The 20,161-nt window shown below is 40.6% G+C and overlaps 1 protein-coding gene across 3 annotated transcripts in view; it reads left to right on the top strand.

Annotated features, from left to right (window-relative positions):
* LOC129768995 (WD repeat and FYVE domain-containing protein 3) overlaps positions 1-20,161 on the top strand; it is a 108,582-nt gene that overhangs the window by 69,459 nt on the left and 18,962 nt on the right. For all 3 annotated transcript variants that reach the window (XM_055770972.1, XM_055770970.1, XM_055770971.1), the window contains 7 exons: positions 5,410-5,579; positions 5,636-5,809; positions 6,369-6,523; positions 6,611-6,761; positions 6,823-7,675; positions 7,740-8,050; positions 15,749-16,408. In XM_055770972.1, the coding sequence (XP_055626947.1) occupies positions 5,410-5,579; positions 5,636-5,809; positions 6,369-6,523; positions 6,611-6,761; positions 6,823-7,675; positions 7,740-8,050; positions 15,749-16,408 (2,474 nt within the window). The remainder of the gene's footprint in view (positions 1-5,409; positions 5,580-5,635; positions 5,810-6,368; positions 6,524-6,610; positions 6,762-6,822; positions 7,676-7,739; positions 8,051-15,748; positions 16,409-20,161) is intronic.

The following is a 20,161-nucleotide window of genomic DNA, read 5'->3' as shown; positions in this document are numbered from 1 at the left end:
CCAATTCATGGTGGGATAGCCAATGTTCCAAGCTTTATCAGGATAAATCGAACGCATTTAAAGCTTTTCGAAAACGTGGAACCATTGAGAATTTTCAAACGTATTTGGACCTTGAAAATCAATTTAAAAACTTGATCAAAGGGAAAAAACGTGCTTATTGGCGAAATTTCGTGGGAGGTTTGTCACGAGAAACGTCAATGAAAAAATTATGGAAAGTGGCTCGAAACATGAGAAATCGCTCTTCATCGAATGAAAGCGAAGAATATTCACATCGATGGATTTTTAAATTTGCACGGAAAGTTTGTCCCGATTCCGTTCCTGTGCAAAAAAATGTTCGAGATATACCACAAGATAGGTGCGATCTTGATTCCGAGTTTTCGATGGTAGAATTCTCTCTTGCTCTCCTTTCTTGTAACAATTCGGCTCCAGGAACAGATAGAATTAAGTTCAACTTGTTGAAACACCTCCCTGATGTGGCGAAACATCGCTTGTTGAATTTATTCAATCGGTTTCTGGAGCATAATGTTGTTCCAGATGATTGGAGACAAGTGCGAATTATAGCTATTCAAAAACCCGGAAAACCCGCGTCCGACTTCAATTCGTACCGCCCAATAGCAATGCTGTCTTGTATACGGAAATTGTTGGAGAAAATCATCTTGTTTCGCCTTGATCGATGGATTGAAACGAATGGCCTACTCTCAGATACACAATATGGGTTCCGCAGGGGCAAGGGGACGAATGATTGTCTTGCGTTGCTTTCTTCAGAAATTCAAATGGCTTACGCCGAAAAAAAACAAATGGCTTCAGTATTCTTGGACATAAAGGGGGCCTTTGATTCTGTTTCAATAGAGGTTTTGTCAGACAAATTACACTCTCGGGGTCTACCGTCTCTATTGAATAATATGTTATATAACTTGCTTTGTGAGAAACATTTGAATTTTTCTCACGGAGATTCGGCAGTAAGTCGGGTCTCTTACATGGGCCTCCCTCAGGGCTCATGTTTAAGCCCCCTTTTGTACAACTTCTATGTAAGCGACATTGACAATTGCCTTACACAAAATTGCAGCTTAAGACAACTTGCAGATGATGGAGTAGTGTCTGTCGTAGGATCAAAAGAATCCGACCTGCAAGAACCCTTACAAGATACTTTGAACAATTTTTCAACCTGGGCCATTGGGCTAGGGATCGAATTCTCCACGGAGAAAACAGAGTTGGTGGTTTTTTCTAGGAAGCATAGACCAGCAAAACCAAAGCTTCAACTTTTGGGTAAACCGATCACTCATGCTATGTCATTCAAGTATCTTGGGGTCTGGTTCGACTCCAAATGTACTTGGGGGGCCCATATTAGGTATCTGAGTAAAAAATGCCAACAAAGAATAAACTTTCTCCGTACAATTACCGGCACCTGGTGGGGAGCCCATCCAGAAGATCTTATAATGTTGTATCGAACAACTATTCTCTCAGTGATGGAGTATGGCAGTTTCTGTTTTCAATCAGCTGCCAAAACACACCTCATTAAACTCGAGCGAATTCAGTATCTTTGTCTCCGTATCGCGTTGGGATGTATGCCCTCAACGCATACCATGAGTCTCGAGGTTTTGGCAGGCCTGCTCCCACTAAAAGATCGCTTCAATTTATTATCTCTTCGGTTCCTCATCCGGTGTAAGATTATGAACCCATTGGTGATCGGAAATTTTGAGCAGCTGATCGGGCTAAATTTTCATTCTGGATTCATGACTTCATATCATGAATTCATCTCCATGCAGGTTGATCCTTCTTCGTATATTCCCAACCGTGTTTGTTTTCCTGACTACATCAATTCCTCTGTACATTTTGATCTGTTCATGAAGGAGAAAATCCATGGAATTCCAGATTATCATCGATCGGGGATCGTTCCTACGATCTTCAATGCAAAATATGGGCGTATCAATTGTGATAATATGTACTTTACTGATGGGTCCTCTATGAATGAGTCCACAGGATTTGGAGTGTTCAACGAATTTTTTAGCACCTCCCACAGTCTTCAGAATCCTTGCTCAGTGTATATTGCTGAATTGGCAGCAATACACTGGGCGCTGGACAGCGTCGCCTCACGACCTGTTGAACACTATTACATTGTAACGGATAGTCTTAGCTCTGTCGAAGCTATCCGTTCAGTGAGGCCGGAAAAGCACTCGCCGTACTTCCTTGAGAGAATACGAGAAACTTTGAGTGCTTTAACCAGACGCTGTTATGTCATTACCTTTGTCTGGGTCCCCTCACATTGCTCAATTCCGGGTAATGAGAGGGCTGACTCATTGGCAAAGGTAGGTGCAATTGAAGGCGATATTTATCAGCGTCAAATCGCCTTCAATGAATTTTATTCTCTAGTCCGTAAAAATACCATCGTTAACTGGCAACGTAAGTGGAACGAAGATGAATTGGGTCGGTGGCTTCACTCGATTATCCCTAAGGTTAGCCTCAAACCATGGTTCAAAAGTCTGGACTTGAGTCGGGACTTTATTCGCACCTTCTCTCGACTCATGTCCAATCACTGTTCGTTAGACGCGCTACTCTTTCGTTTTAATCTTGCCGATGGCAATATCTGTGCTTGTGGCCAAGGTTACCACGACATCGAACACGTTGTTTGGTCGTGCGAGGAGTATCTTGTTGCCAGATCGAATTTAGAAAACTCTCTTCGGGCTAGAGGAAGGCAGCCCAATGTGCCGGTGAGAGATGTGTTGGCTCGGTTAGACCTTGATTACATGTCCCAAATATATGTCTTCCTAAAAGCTATCGATCTTCGTGTCTGATTGTCCTTATATCCTTATATTCTCCTTTTCCTTTTCCTTCGCGAGAAATCAAATCCCTTCTTACTAACAATAGAATAAGGTGAAATGTAAATACATGTTAGATATAAGATAGGCTTAAGAATTGAGTATGATGAATGTGAGTGTGAACATTTTCAACATATCCTTATATCCCTTCCTTTTCCTGAAAAAAATGTCACCCTTCTAAACTCGAGCAAACCGCGAGTAATCGGTTCTCTACTTCATTAACACTAGAATTAATGAAAAATGATTATGTATACTTGTAACAATACAGATAGGAGTTTGGCTCCTTTAAACTTATGTAACTGAGCCTGTAAAAATAAACGATTTAATAAAAAAAAAAAAAAAAACTCAAAAACGAAAAAAAAGAGTCCCCGGTTTCGAGATATGTTATGTGACAAATCCTCAGCTGTCCATAAAAAATATAAAAAATATGTAGCGCCCTTGGTCACGAGACCATGAAAACTACAGGGTGGGCCATTTAAAGTGGAAGCATCTGGCAACCCCATAACTTTTGACAGAGATGTCACATTAGCAAATGTCATACCGCGTTGGAAGCGTCATTTCAGTACAATTTTAACCATGGAACAATACACACCTAAACAACGCGCTGAAATTGTTCAGCTGTACATTCAAAATAACTTCTCAATTGTGTTAACTAAACGTGCGTGGAAAAATAAAAATAAAGTTAAAAAATCGCCTGGAGACAACACTATACGTCGATTATATGCCAAATTTATATCGTCTGGTAGTGTTGGTAATGCCAGTCATCTGTCCAGACAACGACCAAGACGTTTCGACGAGAATATTGATGCCGTTCGAGCCAGTGTTGCAGAGACTCCATCGACATCAGGTCGCCATCGTTCGCAAGAGTTAGGCATCTTTTTATTGCCATTTGTTCGTGAAAATGAATTGGACAATTACTGGTTCCAACAGGACGGCGCTACATGCCATACAGTGGCTGCCACGACCAAATTATTGCGCGAAATGTTCCCCGGAAGATTAATATCGAAAAACGGCGATTATGACTGGCCACCGAGATCACCTGATTTGACGCCTCCTGACTTTTTTCTTATGGGGATATTTAAAATCCAAGGTATACACTGGTAAACCAAGGACCCTGGCTGCGCTGAAAGACAATATCCGACAAGAAATTGCTGCCATATCGGCCGAAACATTGGGCAAAGTGATGGAAAATGCCGAAAAAAGGGCACATTTTGCGGTCAAGGCCAGAGGCGGTCATTTACGAGATATCATAATCAAAAAGTAGTTAGAACAAATCTCCTTGGACCAAAATAAATGAATTTAAATTTTTTTTTTAAATTCCACTTCTTTACTTTGCTATTGCAAAAATAATTCCTCCACTTTAAATGGCCCACCCTGTATAAAAAACAAATACAATCAATAATGACAAAACCAAAACCTCGCTCGTAAGTTGGCACCCCATGTGGAGTGAAGATGAGTTCGGTCGTTGGTTACACACGATTATCCCTAAGGTCTCGACAAGTGCATGGTTCAAGGGGTTAAATGTAGGTCGTGATTTCATTCGCGTGATATCTCGGCTTATGTCCAATCACTACAACCTAAACGCGCATCTCTATCGCATTGGACTCGCAGCACACAATCTTTGTGATTGTGGCGATGGTTACCACGACATCGAGCATATTGTCTGGTCGTGTATCCGGTTCCATGCTGCTCGCTCTCAGCTCTCTAAAACACTGAGAGCAAAAGGCAGACAATCGGATATCCCCGTCCGGGATATCTTAGGTAGCCATGATCCTGATCTTCTGCTTCATCTATACCTGTTCCTCAGAAAGGCCGATTTTTTTCCCCAAAATATATATTTTATTAAGGCACATGTGGCGTTAGCCTGACGGGGCCGGGAGTCCAATATTTTGACAATTTTTATCTTACAACTATGTTAGTAATATGTAACCGATTACTCGCGGTTGGCTCGAGGTTAGTAGAGACCGATGTCAACATTTAAGGATGTTTCCTTCGTTGTGTCCCTGTTTCATATCCCTCCTATCCGATCGATAAACTTTTACTTAGTCGCGGCAATACATACACACACTCTTTACATATACACGGGCCAAAGGTTGTGCAGTCCACTGATCATTCAACAAGAGCCAAAGGTTGTACCGCTCATGACAACTTTACACGAGCTGATGTTTGTGCCGGCTAGTGACCATTCTATCCTGGATTCCTCGAGTCGAGAAGACGCACCACGCTAGATATGGGGTACAGACTAGGGAAGCGTTGCTGATTAATGGTCAGCTACATCCCAATAGGAAGCATCCCGTGTCGGGCACACGTACAGAGCATTGGAGACTGCAACATTACAATTACGAAAACACTTGTAATACTAACCTCGAGCCAACCGCGAGTAATCGGTTACATATTACTTACAAAGTTATAAGGCAAACATTGTCGAAATATTGAACTCCCGGCCCCGTCAGGTTGACGCCATATAACCACTTTTTAGGAAAATCTGAGAACTACTATATCGGTTTGACATAGAATGGCTGTATACTGATATGCTTGATATACTGATAATTATCGGATCACTGCGTGTTAATAATATTGTTCTTATTTGCAGAAATTGTTAAAGAAATGATAATCAATACTGGTGGAGATGAAGAAATGCTACGACTGGTAGAGATTATGCAAAATGCTCCATTCAGTGAAATACAGTTAAAAATCAACATTTTGCGATCGTTAGTGACCTGTCTCCGTGATAGTCATCGAACGCGAACTATGTTCAGAAAGGTATCACGCGCGGTGATAATTCGAAAAAATGAAATAATCAATACTCTGCTTTGAAGGTTAACGGATTCATCTCTCTTATCAAAGCACTAGAAGCGTTGGAGGGCAGTTTAACTGAAAATACAGAGCATTCCAAGCTACAACAGCACATGCTATTGGTATATATTATTTGCCAAGTACTCACGACAGCAATGCGCTTCGAACCTGCCAATGCCAGGTATTTTGATCAGGAGGTAAGTAAACCCTATTTATAATAATGCTAGAAATAGAAGTGCTTTATTAGATTGATAATACATTTCAAACAGAATCAACCATATTGTAACAAATCCAAACTAATAAAGCATAATGGATGTCGAATATCAAGTTAATTCAAATGACAAGAAATTCTGTGGAGTTCAGTATGGAATATGAATCGTATGAGGAATGCTTAATCTTGAGACATGCTACACCTGAGTTTTTGAAGTTATTACAAAATACATCTCATTTTCATTTCAAACGAAAGGCATGAAATGGTCAAAGTGGATGTATCCATCGAGAACAATTCTTTTTGACAGCCTAATGTGTAACCTTCCAATGTATTGAAGCGGAATCAATACTTTGGAGGGCTTCACTCCAAGGATATGTTATACAACGATATTCCAATATCATCTCAATGTTTCAGTTCTATTGCTTTTCTGAGAGTTATATTTTGAATCACCGTAAGCGACACAAACTAACAATTGTCTTGGAAGAATTCTTGCTCTTTTGAAATACTTATTCGTTATTTTATAAAGTCGACATATTTACTTTCAGTTATGCTCTAACACTTTCTTCGACGCAATAAAACAATTGGGATGTTTTGGTTCGACATCAGTTAGAAAGGATGAGTCATTCTGTAACATGGAAAACATTAAAACAATGAATGAAAGTTTCAACCAGCTATTTATGCAGGATTTCTCCGAAACCAGGTAATGCTATTCGGCTATACAACAAATATAATCCGCCCCATTTCAAATGTACTAATACAATCATTTTCTCATTGCTTTTACTTCTAGTTTTCCGATAGTTGAACCCATATCATTATCGTGTATTTGCGTAATCTATCGCATTTTATACAATGTTGCGTTGGATAGTTTCGATAATTCAGCGATAATTATTCCGGGATTATCAAATAGTTCAACTATTTCTAAGGAAAACATTGACAATGTAATGCGACTACCACCCCTCTTTGTTCTAGCTCTATTTTTATCATTGATAATTATTTCAGGTCGGAATTTGGACGGATTCCAGTGTGACACCCAACTCGACTCAATCTTCATATTACAATGAGCCAATTGTACATCAAGGTGTGGTTTTATGCATGCTGTTGCTACTGCAATCAGTAGAGTGCAAAGAGAATCCTGAAAGCGGAATTGCTCTACAATTTTATTTGGCTGAAATTCTTAAAAGTCTTGTGAGGAGTGAACGAAATCAACAAATTATGTGCTCTGCGGGGATGGCGGGTGTGTTGTTGAAAGTGTATAAATTGCCATTGATAGAGGAGCAACACGCATTGCACTTGCCCTTACAATACATTTTCGAACGTTTAGCCGGCCAAACTTTGCTTCCGAAGGAATTTAGGGAGTTTCTTCGGCTTGGATGTTCCACAGAAGGCATTAATGAAAATCTACAAATCACCAATTTGATCCCCTTGACCAGGATAAAAACTCTTGTTTCGATGACAACACCGAGAGATTTCCGAGCTCACGGATCATATACATTGCCTCCGTTTGTAGAAATTGATATGCATTCGGAAGGTTTTGGTTGTATTTTTATACCTAGTCTAGCACCCCAAGCACCGGTCAATACTAATAGTAGCATTGAAATGGGGACACAAGTAATAGGAGGCATCGGTACTGCCGACAGATGTTTTCCCCCGAGTATTGGATTAAGTTACTCCACATGGTTTTGTATAGAAAAATTTAGTGATCCGCGTGTTGATCCACATTGTCTTCGTTTATTCACACTCGTTCGTACAATCAGCAAACCACGAGAGGAAAACTACGTGTGTTTTAGTATTCTGTTATCAGCCAAAGATAAAGCAATAATCACATCCACCCAAGAGATTCCTTTGGAACAGAGTAAGTTAAAAATATATTTTGATTAGAATTCTTTTACCAACATTTCATATAATGATTTTATTAGAAAATGCTGATTGGGAACCTAATTATTTGGAAGATTACACGGTGAGAGTGTGGTGTCCTGGCATGTTGACAGAAGGCCAGTGGCACCATTTGGTTGTTACCTTGAATAAAGCTGTAGCAAAAAACAATAGTATGTCAGTGTTCATCGATGGAAATCACGTGCACACGGAGAGAATTCAATACATTTCAACGCATCCAGCGAAAAGCTCCAACAGTGCTTCCTCAGTTTTTGCATACATAGGAACACCTCCTATTTGGAGGAATTATTCAAAATTGTGTTGGAAACAAGGAGTAGCGCATATCGTTGAAGACGTAAGTTGTGGCTTGTTTAATTGAACAAAGTTTTAGTAACTAGGATTGCCGAATAATATCTTTATAGTTGAGTAACGAATTAATTAGAATTAGTTGAGTAACGAATTTAAACATAAGAAATGTATTTCGAAGGAGATGGCGTTAGTAATCTTGTCTGTCGTTGATGGCTGCCATCTATGACAAACAGCTTCGACTAGTAACATCGAAATTATCGAAGGAGTATAGTGTAAGCTGCTAAGACGTATTAATGCCGACCCTTGAAACATCCGCAAAAGTGTCATGCATCGAACCCTAGGGACGGGATGATGATAGTTAAAGAATAATGTGCGATTCACTTACAATATCCACGTCACGTTTACGTTCCGTCCCGTCACGTTGCGTCAATTATTCTTCCAAGCAGTTCTTATGCAAACATTCACATACACCGGCAACGGCAACTTCGACTTGCCGTTGCTGGTGTATGTGAATGCTTCAATAGGAATTGCATGGAAGAATAATTGACGCAACGTTACGTGACGGAACGTGAACTTGATGTGGATGTTGTATGTGAATCGCGCTTAAATGTACAAAACGAGGAGAAAATATGCGAAAAACCTTTGCTAGTGAGTGATGTTGGTAGTTGCTATATACGCAATTTTGTTAAACCCCATACATAACTAAATATTGTTATTCCCACATCACGGAAGATGCACTAAATAATTGTATGGAATAAAAGGAACAAATGGAACTGAGGGGGGGTCTTCGTAGTCTGATTGGTTGCGTCTTTATCTGTATAGTTTTGCTCTGAACCTAGCTTTTTAAGGTGACTACAGTTCCTCTGATAAACTCTCCTATTATTATCTTCAACTGTAACTCGTGCTCCTTCCTTCGCAGTGAATGTCATAACCGACGGATTGAAGGTCGGTGTGAGCTTATTACCAGGCAGTAAGTTTTTTACCTAAACCAAACTAACATTTCCTCTTTCTTTCCCTTTTTGCTTGGCTTGTTGATCACGATCAGCAAAATTAGTGAATGGAACCGCCGTGGTAATGTCCTGCAGAGATGGTAGCTTGGTTATTATGTTTCGTCCATACATTAATTCGGTTAGTGTCCTTCCTGTAGTGCTTTGCGGTGTCGAGTAATACATGGATATGTATGCGACCAGATCTTGTTTCCAATCCTTTTTCAAAGCTTGACTGATTTTCAATTGTTTCACCGAAGAACGATTCTGGCGTTCGACCAACTCGTTCTCTTGAGGCCAGTAAGGTGTTGTTCTATTGAGAACTATTCCTCGAGTCTTGCAATATTCATCAAATTCATTATTGACAAACTAACGCCCATTGTCCAGAGTAATAGTTCGGGGATGACCAAGTCTAACAAACACGCTTTCCAGACGATGAGCCGTTTCACATGCAGTTATTTTCCTGAGGGTTTCTACCTCTTTGTATCGGCTAAAATAATCAATGATGCCGAGTAGGTAAGGTAGGGGTCCGAGAAATTTGTCCGATTGCCACATCTATCCATGGTGATTCAGGTAACTTCTAACGTTGCATAGGTTCAGACTCTAGCCTCTGAATCGTCCATACCTGGCCACCAACAAGTTTGTCGAAGTCGCTGTTGCATTTTAGTCCGCCCTGGATGGCCCTCGTGTGCCAGATTCAACATTCAATCTCTTAGTGATTTCGGTACAATCAATCTAGATCCTCTCACAACTAGGTCTACCACCTTACCTAACTCGTTACGGAAAGCGTGATATGGTTTGATCTGTTGTGAAGTATAATTCCAAACGCCACGATTTAGGAACTTTCGGAGCTCACTCGCTCAATCTTTCCCAGACGCCACTTCCAATTCCCCACATCAACTGCTGCATGTTCTAATACACTTTGAACGTAGACCTCACAATCTAGGTCGAATGGTTTCGCTTCAGCGTTCGACAGACGTGAAAAGGAGTCTGCAATGTTAGTTTTTCCTTTCTTTCTTTGTTTTTAAGAGGCTTTAAACTTTGCAGTTCATTCGCCTCTATGTTTTTCCTTTGCGATATACAACATTATAACTAAATGCTTGAAGGCGAAGCACCCAGAGCTCGATGCGAAGACACGGTTTTGATTCCAGAGAAAAAATGGCTTCAAGCGGTTTATGATCAGATTCCAATTCAAATCTAATGCCGAAAAGATATATTTGAAATCGTTCGACTGCCCATACCAGAGCCAAAGCTTCTTTTTCCGTTTGGGCGTAGCGCTTCTTCGTATCCGTGAGGCTCTTACTAGCGTACGATATAACTTTTGAAGTACCTTCATGAAACTGTAAGAGGACTGCCTTGGGACCCACGGTTGATGTATTCTTCCTCTTCAGTAGTCGGATTGCTGAAGTTTCGAATCGCTTCAATTTTCTCCTCAGATGGAAGTATACCTTGCTTATTAAAATGGTGTCCCAAGAAATCGATCTCAGAAAGGTTGAATGCGCATTTCGATTGGTTTAGAAGAATGCCATAATCTCTTCGTTAGTACTCGCTGAAGGCTCCTATCGTGCTTCTCTCCAGTTTTCCCCACTAGGATAACAACGTCGATGAAGTTTGTGGTATTAGGACAATCAGACAAGATGTGCTCGATGACTTTCTGGAATATCTCCGGTGCACAAGATATTCCAAAAACCATTCGTTTGTATCTGAACAAACCTGATGATGAAAATAAAGCATGAAAGAAAAAAATATATATATATGTGTAAGCTTGAAGCAGTTCATTCTGCACTGTTAGTTAAATCTATGTGTTTTTTTCTCGATCGCACCCCACACAAACATTAATTGTCTAATCCTTCCTTACCTTTGTGTGTTATGAACGTGGTTAACGGTTTACTGTCATCGTCCAGTTCTAATTGATGAAATACATCCTTTATATCCAACCGTGAAAAGTATACCGCACCATTCAACTTCCAACGAATATTTTCAATCGTTGGAAGAGGATGTGTTTCTCGCAAGATCGCCTTATTGACTTGTCGCATATCGATGCACAGTCTGATGTCCCCGTTGTCCTTTATAACGATAACCATTGGCGAAACCCAACGGCTTGGTTCTGACACTCTCTCGATAATGTCCTTGGCCATAAGCTCCTTGAGTTTTCCGTCGACTTTCTCCAACGTGGTAAACGGCAGTCTTCGCAGTCGTTGTGCTATTGGCTGCACCGATCTATCAACTGGGTTATGAATTTTAACTCCTCGAATGCTGGGGAATGTATCTTCAACTTGATGAATCAGCTGCTGTCGACTTGGAAGTCCAACGATCAACACTCCAAGTTCTTTCGCTGTCTTTTTACCCAGTAACGGCCGAGGTCCCCCTTCTACTACGTAGAAACATGCCGCAGTTTTCAACTGTTTGCTTTCATCATCGATGACTATATCGGATTCGAACTTATTGGTAACGTTCAGATAATCCTTCTGTGCATAAGCTCGGAACTTCTTATCAGGATGTTGACTGTGTCTAGTAGTTTTTACTGTGTTTTGGACTCTGTGGTCTCTCATGTCTTGCTGTCGATAATGTTCGACTCCACCCCGGAGTCAATCTGCATTTCTATCAGAACGCCTCCAACTCTCGCCCAAACCAATTCTTCGAAATCATTGTCGCAAGAAACCATTTCAACTAATTCGACATTTTCGTCCATATCCGTATCGTCTATGGCATGAAGCCGCCGAACTGAAGATGCCTTTTTGTTCCGAATATAATCACCGGACGAATTCGAAGGATACGCCTGATTGAAACTTCGCTTACCGGGTTGGAAAGATGAAGTATTGCCTCGGGTAAGTTCTTTGGTACGAGAATAACAAACTGCTCGGAAATGTCCTCGCTTGCCACATCTCGAACACGTTTTATTCCACGCAGGACACATTTGATTCACGTCGTGTGAACGACCACAGTACTTGCAGACCGCTTGAACGCGTTGTACCATATCGGTACTGACTGGTACTGATTTGACTTGCCCTGACATTTGATCACTCGCTGAACGTGTTGCCACATATGCATTAATTTGCTTCACTACCTCATCTAACGTCAAATCCGACAATTGTAATAATTTCTCACGCAATTGTATCGGGACAAACTGTAATATTTTGTCTATCACGGCGATACCAGAGTTCTCTAATGGCGTCTCCCCAAAGTTGCACTTGTTGGCATGCTTCTGCACTCGCATTAAGAATGTTTCCAACGTTTCGTCCGACCAGAAAAGATAACGTTCATGAGCTTCATGACGTTGTGGCGCGAAATAACTGTCAAGCTTATCGATAGCAACCTGGTAAGGATCAACCGTTTTATCCTTATCCTCCGCAATATCCGCACCCTGGATAGTGAAAAATATCTCTTGTAGTTCAAACCCGCTGTATGCTAGAAGCAAGCCCTTTTTCTGAGAGCACTCTTTGATCTTGACTGCTCGCAAACAGATCTCATATCCGCGTTTCCATGTATTGGTGATACCATCTGGTCAGAGTTGAAAGTCACGACACCTGTCACAGCAACTTTTATGACCAAAGCATCGTGATTCTTTGAGATATAAATAAATAAAAACACGTAAAATTTATTTATTTAACATATTTCTTGGGAGATCCATGCGGTTAAAATACTCCGGAGATGATGGCTTCTGTTTTTTTACGAGCACAGGAGATTTTTTGGCGGTTTCAGAGTCATCTAACATCAAGTGTAATAAAACCGATGTACAAGCCACAGGTATTAAACGCAAGAGCTCCTTCTGCAACCCAAATTGTGTGGGCTACTGGAATTCTGCACCACATAGTTCAGCATGGATTTGGAAGTGGATGTCAATCGAATATTCTACCAATGTTTCGGTGTTTGGTTATGCTTTTCCTAATCAGATCTATCTGTAATGTTTCATTGTTGATTTCAAACTTCTGTTTCAACAAAATGGCTAAATCTCAATACCGATTCAAGTCACTGACACTTATGAATCAAATATACAGAGTTGGCCTCATTATCATTGAGTTTTTTTTTGTGAAAAGGCGGTGCTTCTGGCGCAGTTCGTCGGTAAAATGACACTTTCGTAGACATTTGGAAAAAATAACCTGGAATATCGAGACAAAACATCACTGTGTCCAATGAAACAAAATCTCTAAATGAACATAGTTGAAAGATCTCGTGGAAGATCCAACTACTACTCTTTATATGCTCACAAAACTTTGGTCTTCAATAAAAAAGATTTTACTCAAAAACATAATACACTGAAAATAATTCTGATTCTGCAACAACATTGAATTTCTCTTAAAATCAGAACAAAGGCTAGACTGTGAAAAAAAAATTAGGACGTTCCAGATAAATCCCAAGATCAGGACATGTCCTGTTAAATCAGGACAGATGGTCACCCTACCATGTATTCCACTTATTCCTTCTTTCATTCTTTCATTCTTCATTGAATACCTACCTTCTTTCATTGAATACCTATACAAGAGAACGTCGGCAGATTTGCAAACGCTTTATTTCCATCCTTAAATGAACTCTTTCGTAAGCAATAATTCGCTCAACATTTACAAGACATATTACCTGTCTCCGGTCTTGAGTCGAGTGAACGGTGCTGAAGAGTTTCCTCAACGCGAGAACAAGGTACGCGGGATCAATACTTTCGCGGTTCCCCTGCTAATTTCAGTTTTGGAGTAAAGTACACCGGGGCAAGTTGAAACGGAAGCCATAACATTTACTTGGAATGATGGATTAATGTGATATATTATTTCAGTAAACAGTACCTTTTATCCCACCTTATGACAACCATAAGCAGAGCATTGGAATGCCTTAACGCAATCCATGCCTGTATACTTTCCGTCGTTCGTGAAATCAAAACAAACATTTTCGTGGGTTTACACTTTGCTGCAGGTGCCGGACGGTTATTTCGGTATGAATGAGTGATTTTATATTTGAATACTTGAATGATCCTATAAACCTCATTAGTGGCCATTTTGAGTGTCGTACTCTGACATGAAAGCGTATGAGTATTCTTGATGTTACTGTTTCGTATCTTGATTCCTAATGTGTAGCGTCCATTTTGCGTGTATCAGACTCTTCCCTCACGTTCTAATTGTACCAAAACCCTGATTTTTCATTTGTATATAATTCCTTCAATTTAGTGTTTCATAAATCAGTTGTAAATAATTCGAGAAGCAAAACCACACATTACCCGCGTAACGTTGAAATGCTAAACTATCTATATCTATAGTTTTTTGAAAACCAAAAAATCACCGGAAATCGGGGTTTACTAAAAAAAATGGTTTGTCAAAAATCGATTTGTGCCACCGACCAAGTACCAAAGATAACTGTAAAGCTCGACCAGTTGTGCAATTTTAGGTCGTTTGGCACCTTTTTTTTTTGAAAACCTCGATTTTCTGTGATTTTTCATTTGTGAAACATTTGTGACATCAGTAAATGAAATTTTCGTGCAAATCAACATTTCGTAGCAAGTTCCGAATGAAAAATTGAGATAAGTATTTTTGGCACCCAAAACCATACTTTTCGTTTCGTATTCCGAAAAAAAATGCATATGGTTGAGAAACAATGCATATGGAAACTAAAAGTTCTGAAAATTTGTGTTTTAAATTGAGTGTGGATTTCTATTTTTGTCGAACGTCATCTGTCATACCTTGTATATGGTGCAAACGGGTTTCAATTTAGTGATTTTTCAAGATAACTTTCAAGTTGAACATCTAAAAAACTGTTTCAACCCCGGTGTATCTTAATCAAATGGAGCAAAACTGAACTAAAAGAACTTAAGAGGAAGATGAGGAAAGCATTCAAAGCGGCCTGTGAAGCACCATCCTTAATCAGAACTGAAGAAAGTGGCACTACCACGCAAGGAAGGGGAACTTGAAATCGTCCACATTTCTGCACGGTGTGTTGTCCTAGCACGACAACTGTGTGAGTACTTCGCAGATTGTGCAGTACCGAGCTGTTTGCACTGCTGACACAGGATACAGCGCTCTGCGGACAGTAGAGGAGGAAATCGCAGAAGCAGAAGAGAGTGCATAGTGCCCACCCCCATCAGCTGGAGCGGTCACACGTCGACAAGGCATCTTATCTGTGGCTAACGTGTTGTGAACTCTCTTCAGTAGTGGAAGCCGACATGATAGCCTTTAGGACTGGATAATGCCGACAAGAAACTATCGGTTGAACATTTCGAAGGACATCCAAAAGTCGGAACTCCTAAGCACCTGCGCGATAGTCCGACAATTCTCTGATAAAGACTAGAGAACATGAGCATGCCGATACGTGCATTCCTTAGAACCTAGCCTCCCTTTGGCATTAAGTAGAAACCCGGAGGCAGGTGAAATTTTCTGGCTTGGTTCGACTAGTCAAAAAGGGTCGAAACCACGAAAGAAGGAAACTCGTGTTCTATAAGTACACGCTAGCAGGCATTATAAAAATAAAATTTGGCATTAAACAGTACATTTTTCACCTAAATCGGTTCGTACTAGCTAACCAAACCCTTAAATTTTATGCAAAATAATGAATTTCTTTTTTTTTTTCATCTTATAAACAGAATTAGAAGTGTAGTGTGTTATTATGGAACAGTATAGTGTTGATGTTCAGAAGCTTTGAATCATTTTCTACGAATTACCGTAAATGATATTCATACGAAATTTAATCATAACAGAATGATTCGGTAGTTCTAGTGCTATTAACGCAACGTAAAGCTAGAGATTATGTCTTGATGTGTTTTCTATTCGATTTATTTTTAGGTTTTCACGCATAATACCGTTTCCAGGATACATGCTCTCGGGCCACACTATTTAGGATCATTACAAGCTCCATATACCGACATGGTGCAAGATGACTCTGTCAGTCCGTTAGTACCAGAAGAACGTGTTCTATTTGGTATGAATGCGAGGGCCATCTCAGAACTAACGTTGTCAAAAATAAGAAAAATTTACAGCAAAATCGACTGCAAAGCAATTGCAAAGCAACTTGGAATGAATTCACACGATAATGTTACTCCAATAAAGATTTTGCACAATTCAGCAGGTCACCTGGCTGGCGCAGCTCGTACACTGGGTGGTGTGATGATTGGATATCTAGGTATAAGATGTTTCAGTCCCAATCCAGTTTCGGCTATCATATATACAGTCGGTGGATGTAGTGTACTGTTGGGCATTATTGCCATGTCTCAAAACGTGGAAAGTCTCTACGCCGGAGTGAAAGCTTTGACCTGTGTCATTAAATCCAATAAATCTATCCAAAGCGAAATGGATAGAAAACGATACTATCAAACACTGGGGATGATTTATAAAAAGAATAAGTCTTTATTGAATTCACATATACTCCATCTGACATTCAATCTAGTGGGCACCGTCAATAGTGGCCAAGAGACCTCAGCCATCCCAAATATTATGTCTTTTCAGGTAAGAGCTTCTTGTTATACTATAGATACAAAGCGTTATCTCAATAGATATAAGCATTTTATATTTAATATGCCTTCGATAATATTTATTGGAAAAAATTACATGGCTTTTATTCAGTTCTTGCAAGTCGAACCGGGGGGACTCAACACTCCTCCTTAACGTTGACAGATTTGATAGCAAACGTCTTCCGCAGTCGTCGAAGTTTGGATATGGTTTCATTAGCAAATAAATCTAGTGCTTGGTCGGACAGTATCAGATGTACAGTGCAGTTGTATGATGTCGCGTCGAACCGAACCATTGACGATGTTTTATCGATGTGTTTTACCTTGTTGACCGTTTCGTTTCAGTTCTTCAATCACTTCAGGGAAGGTCTCTTTTGTAGCCAGCATAGAAAATCATGAGGAATCATAACCTGAAATTAAAAACAAAGTGCTCCGCGCGATCCTGCAGCAGTAATTTTAATTGCAAATCGCCAAGAAAGCCTCCGGATGGGTATCCAAACATCGCTTGATGAAGAAAACTATCCAACGTAATCAAATAATAACATATATGACTAAACGGTAAACAATACGTGAGCCCCTTGAGCGCGAGCCCTGCTTTATGCTGCCTACGCTCAATTCGCATTTGTTGCGATAGGGTTGCCACACAGTGGTCAATCAGAAATTCTAGGTGGCTTTAAATAGAAAAATGAATGGAAATGCCTTGAAATTTGATGTACGGGGGTTTTCGATAGTGCTGAATCTATTTTTGAGTAATTTTATTAAGTAATTATGAACCCCAAAGGGGTAAAATTTGAAATCTTCGGAAAACACGTGTAGGGTGTCTAAATATATGTTTTCAAAGTTTCTGAACACGTTCATTTTACCCAAAACCCAAAAGGGGTGCAGGGGGAGGGGATAAATTTTTCAAAAAATCGATAAACACGTGTTGTTTCGCAAAGTTGTCAGAAATGGCCAGGAGACACACAGGGAAAGTGTAGAGGGTGCTGCCGCACTCTGTATTTAATGCCACCTAGAATTTCTGAGGGACCACTGTGTGCCCGAGCCCCGTAAACAACAGTGTTCGCGGGGAACGTTCACCACTTAAAACATTCATTCAACACATTCGCAGAGAGCTTGACGGTTGCTTTGATATGAGCAATCCGTTTAAATACCATCCATCGTGTATGGATATATGTGAGCAGCTACGCTTGAATGCAAAATAAAGAGATAAAATGAATGCATACCACTCGTTAAAGGATAAAATATTTTATATTAATATTTTAGAACATATTTTCATCACTTTTCTGTGTACGTTCGACAGAAAGAGAGAACATATAAACGTTCAACTGATGGTCGTGGTTGCGTCTGTGCATTTATTTCTGATGTGACTGTTGGAACCGAGCAATGCATTCTTGGTCACATTCACAGTACGAAGTGAGCTGTATCTTTCGCGCAATGGCACTATTTGATGGTTAAGAAAAATGTCGACCGTTACAACACTGCCTCCGTGTAGCAGATAACAATAACGTAACTAACGTAAATAAGCACAAAGACGCTCTCTGACGAATATAGAGGCATGGAGTTACCGTCGATTGGTAGAAGCCCGTAAGTTCCAACACCAGATCCCACGTACAGTTGTCACGATGAGACTGCATTTATTCCGCCATCACCGATTTCCACTCAGTTCATTGCGGATTGAAAATAACTTCTCAATACGACTTCGGTTCAACTAAAGTTTCCTTCCCCGTATTCGCTCCCTTGTTTACAGACGTCGGGTCACCTACGTCATAATCACTCCACAGTCCGCGAAGCCAAATTGAAGAAAGTCCCAACGATTAAAAGATCAGCTTGTAAAGAGCTTGTCGAGAAATCGTTGGAAGAAACAGCGAAAGTGAGAGCCTTGTCCTATTGCAGAAATCTGGATGAGAGAAACAGAGTTAAGAGAAACCCTGAATGAACGATTTGAGCTGGGAGAAGTCTATAACAATCCGGCTGAGGAAAGCATTCGGAGATGCTCAAATAGCAACCTTAAGACTACTAAAGGCCGCAGTAAGCAGAAAGAGATTTAACAAGATGAAAGTCGGATGGACAGTGTTCTCCCTGAGAGCTACTCAGAAAGTATTGAGGAGCTTCAAATGCAAGCCTGTACTAAGCATCCTTGTACTAATGAATGCTCTGCATGACGGAGCAAGAAAGCGATCACGCTACAAAGGCCTCGAGATGCCCGGTCTTTAGAAGGGTGCTGGCCGCAATAACCAAATGGAGAAAACGCAAATAAATCTTAACTATGGTGACACGGCATAACAAGTGCTATGGCAATCCGTAACAGAAATCAAATGCGATGTGGCGATCATAACAGAGCCGTATCAAGTACCTCCAGATAACGGAAATTAGGTAATCAATAAAGCTACAAGAGCCGTAATAACAACCTTGGGAAGACACTCCATCCAGGAAGTTGTATCCAATGCTTACGAAGGGACCGTAACGGCATCTTTGCATGCAGCTGCTCTGCACCCCCGAGAAATCGATTGAGCAGTTTGATCAAATGCTCTATAACCTACCAGAGGAGTTCATCGAACGGAATCCCATAGTCATAGGCTTGGTCGACGAAGTCTCCACCAGAATTTTCCATAGAGTTAGTCGAGAATCAATTATTGATGTCATCTTTTGTAGTCCGACGTTGGCATCAAGTATTAATTGGAGAGTGTGTGATGACTATACTCAAAATGACCATCAAGCAATTTGCTACACCGCCCGCTATCAGAATTCACTTGAAAAAAAGTATAAGATCGAAAAGTCGGACGTGGAAGTCAAAGGAATAAACAGTAGTCTCTTCTTCGAAGCACTCCGAGAGGAACGAACAGTCGAAGGAATCGACAGTAGTGTCTTCCTCGAAGCACTCCGAAAAAAACGAACCAATTAAGGTGCCGGCGAACAGACAATTTTCGTAGTGGGAGCATGTAACGGTGCCATGCTCCGAATACTAATGCCGAAAGGCGAACGTCGCTCAGTTCGTTGGTGGAACGAGGCGGTCGAACAGTCGAGCCAGGAGAAGAACGTCAGTAATACTTCCGACAGAGTAGAGCGCGGATCTGGCATGAATTCAGGCTCAGCTAAATAAAATACTTTGAAGAGCAAGAAATACCTAATGCGGTCCTCAAAGTCGTGGTTCAAGCGAATCCAGATCTATTCACCATGCAAAATTTGTCTGGATGAAGGATGCTTCCTAGATATACGGAAGAGGCAGAAACTGGTACTGATATCTAATCCAAAGAAACTTCTTTCGCTCATTCGCCTCCTTGATACCATCGGAAAACTGCTATAGATGTTATTTTCAACAGGTTGACGAAGTGCACAGAAACGGAACATGGACTCTCGAAGATGCAGTTCGGGTTCCGGAAAAATAGATCCACGGGGGATGCCATTCTGTCCGTTGGCGAAGCAGACAAAAAAAATATTAAAGTAGAGAAGACGTGGAAATCGATAAAGCGCAATAATAACGATTGAAGTGAAAAATGCTTTCAACAGTGCCAGTTGGAAAGCTATTGCTCATGCGTTACCTAACGGTAGCTGGATGCACAGTTTGATTTCAAACATCATCAAGTTGAAGTGAACTTACACCTGACGCAATTCCTATCCAACTATGGTTGCTTTAGATTTTTTTTGAAACGCAATAGAACAGGCACCAGAGCATGTGGTTTCCGACTGTCCCCGTTTTGCTTTCGAAGGAAAAGAAATGTACTTTGCAAGCAGTCCAGATTTAAAAGCGATG

Source organism: Toxorhynchites rutilus, chromosome 2 (assembly GCF_029784135.1).
Source record: "Toxorhynchites rutilus septentrionalis strain SRP chromosome 2, ASM2978413v1, whole genome shotgun sequence".
Taxonomy (NCBI): domain Eukaryota; kingdom Metazoa; phylum Arthropoda; class Insecta; order Diptera; family Culicidae; genus Toxorhynchites; species Toxorhynchites rutilus.
This window is presented reverse-complemented; position numbering and strand designations above follow the sequence as displayed.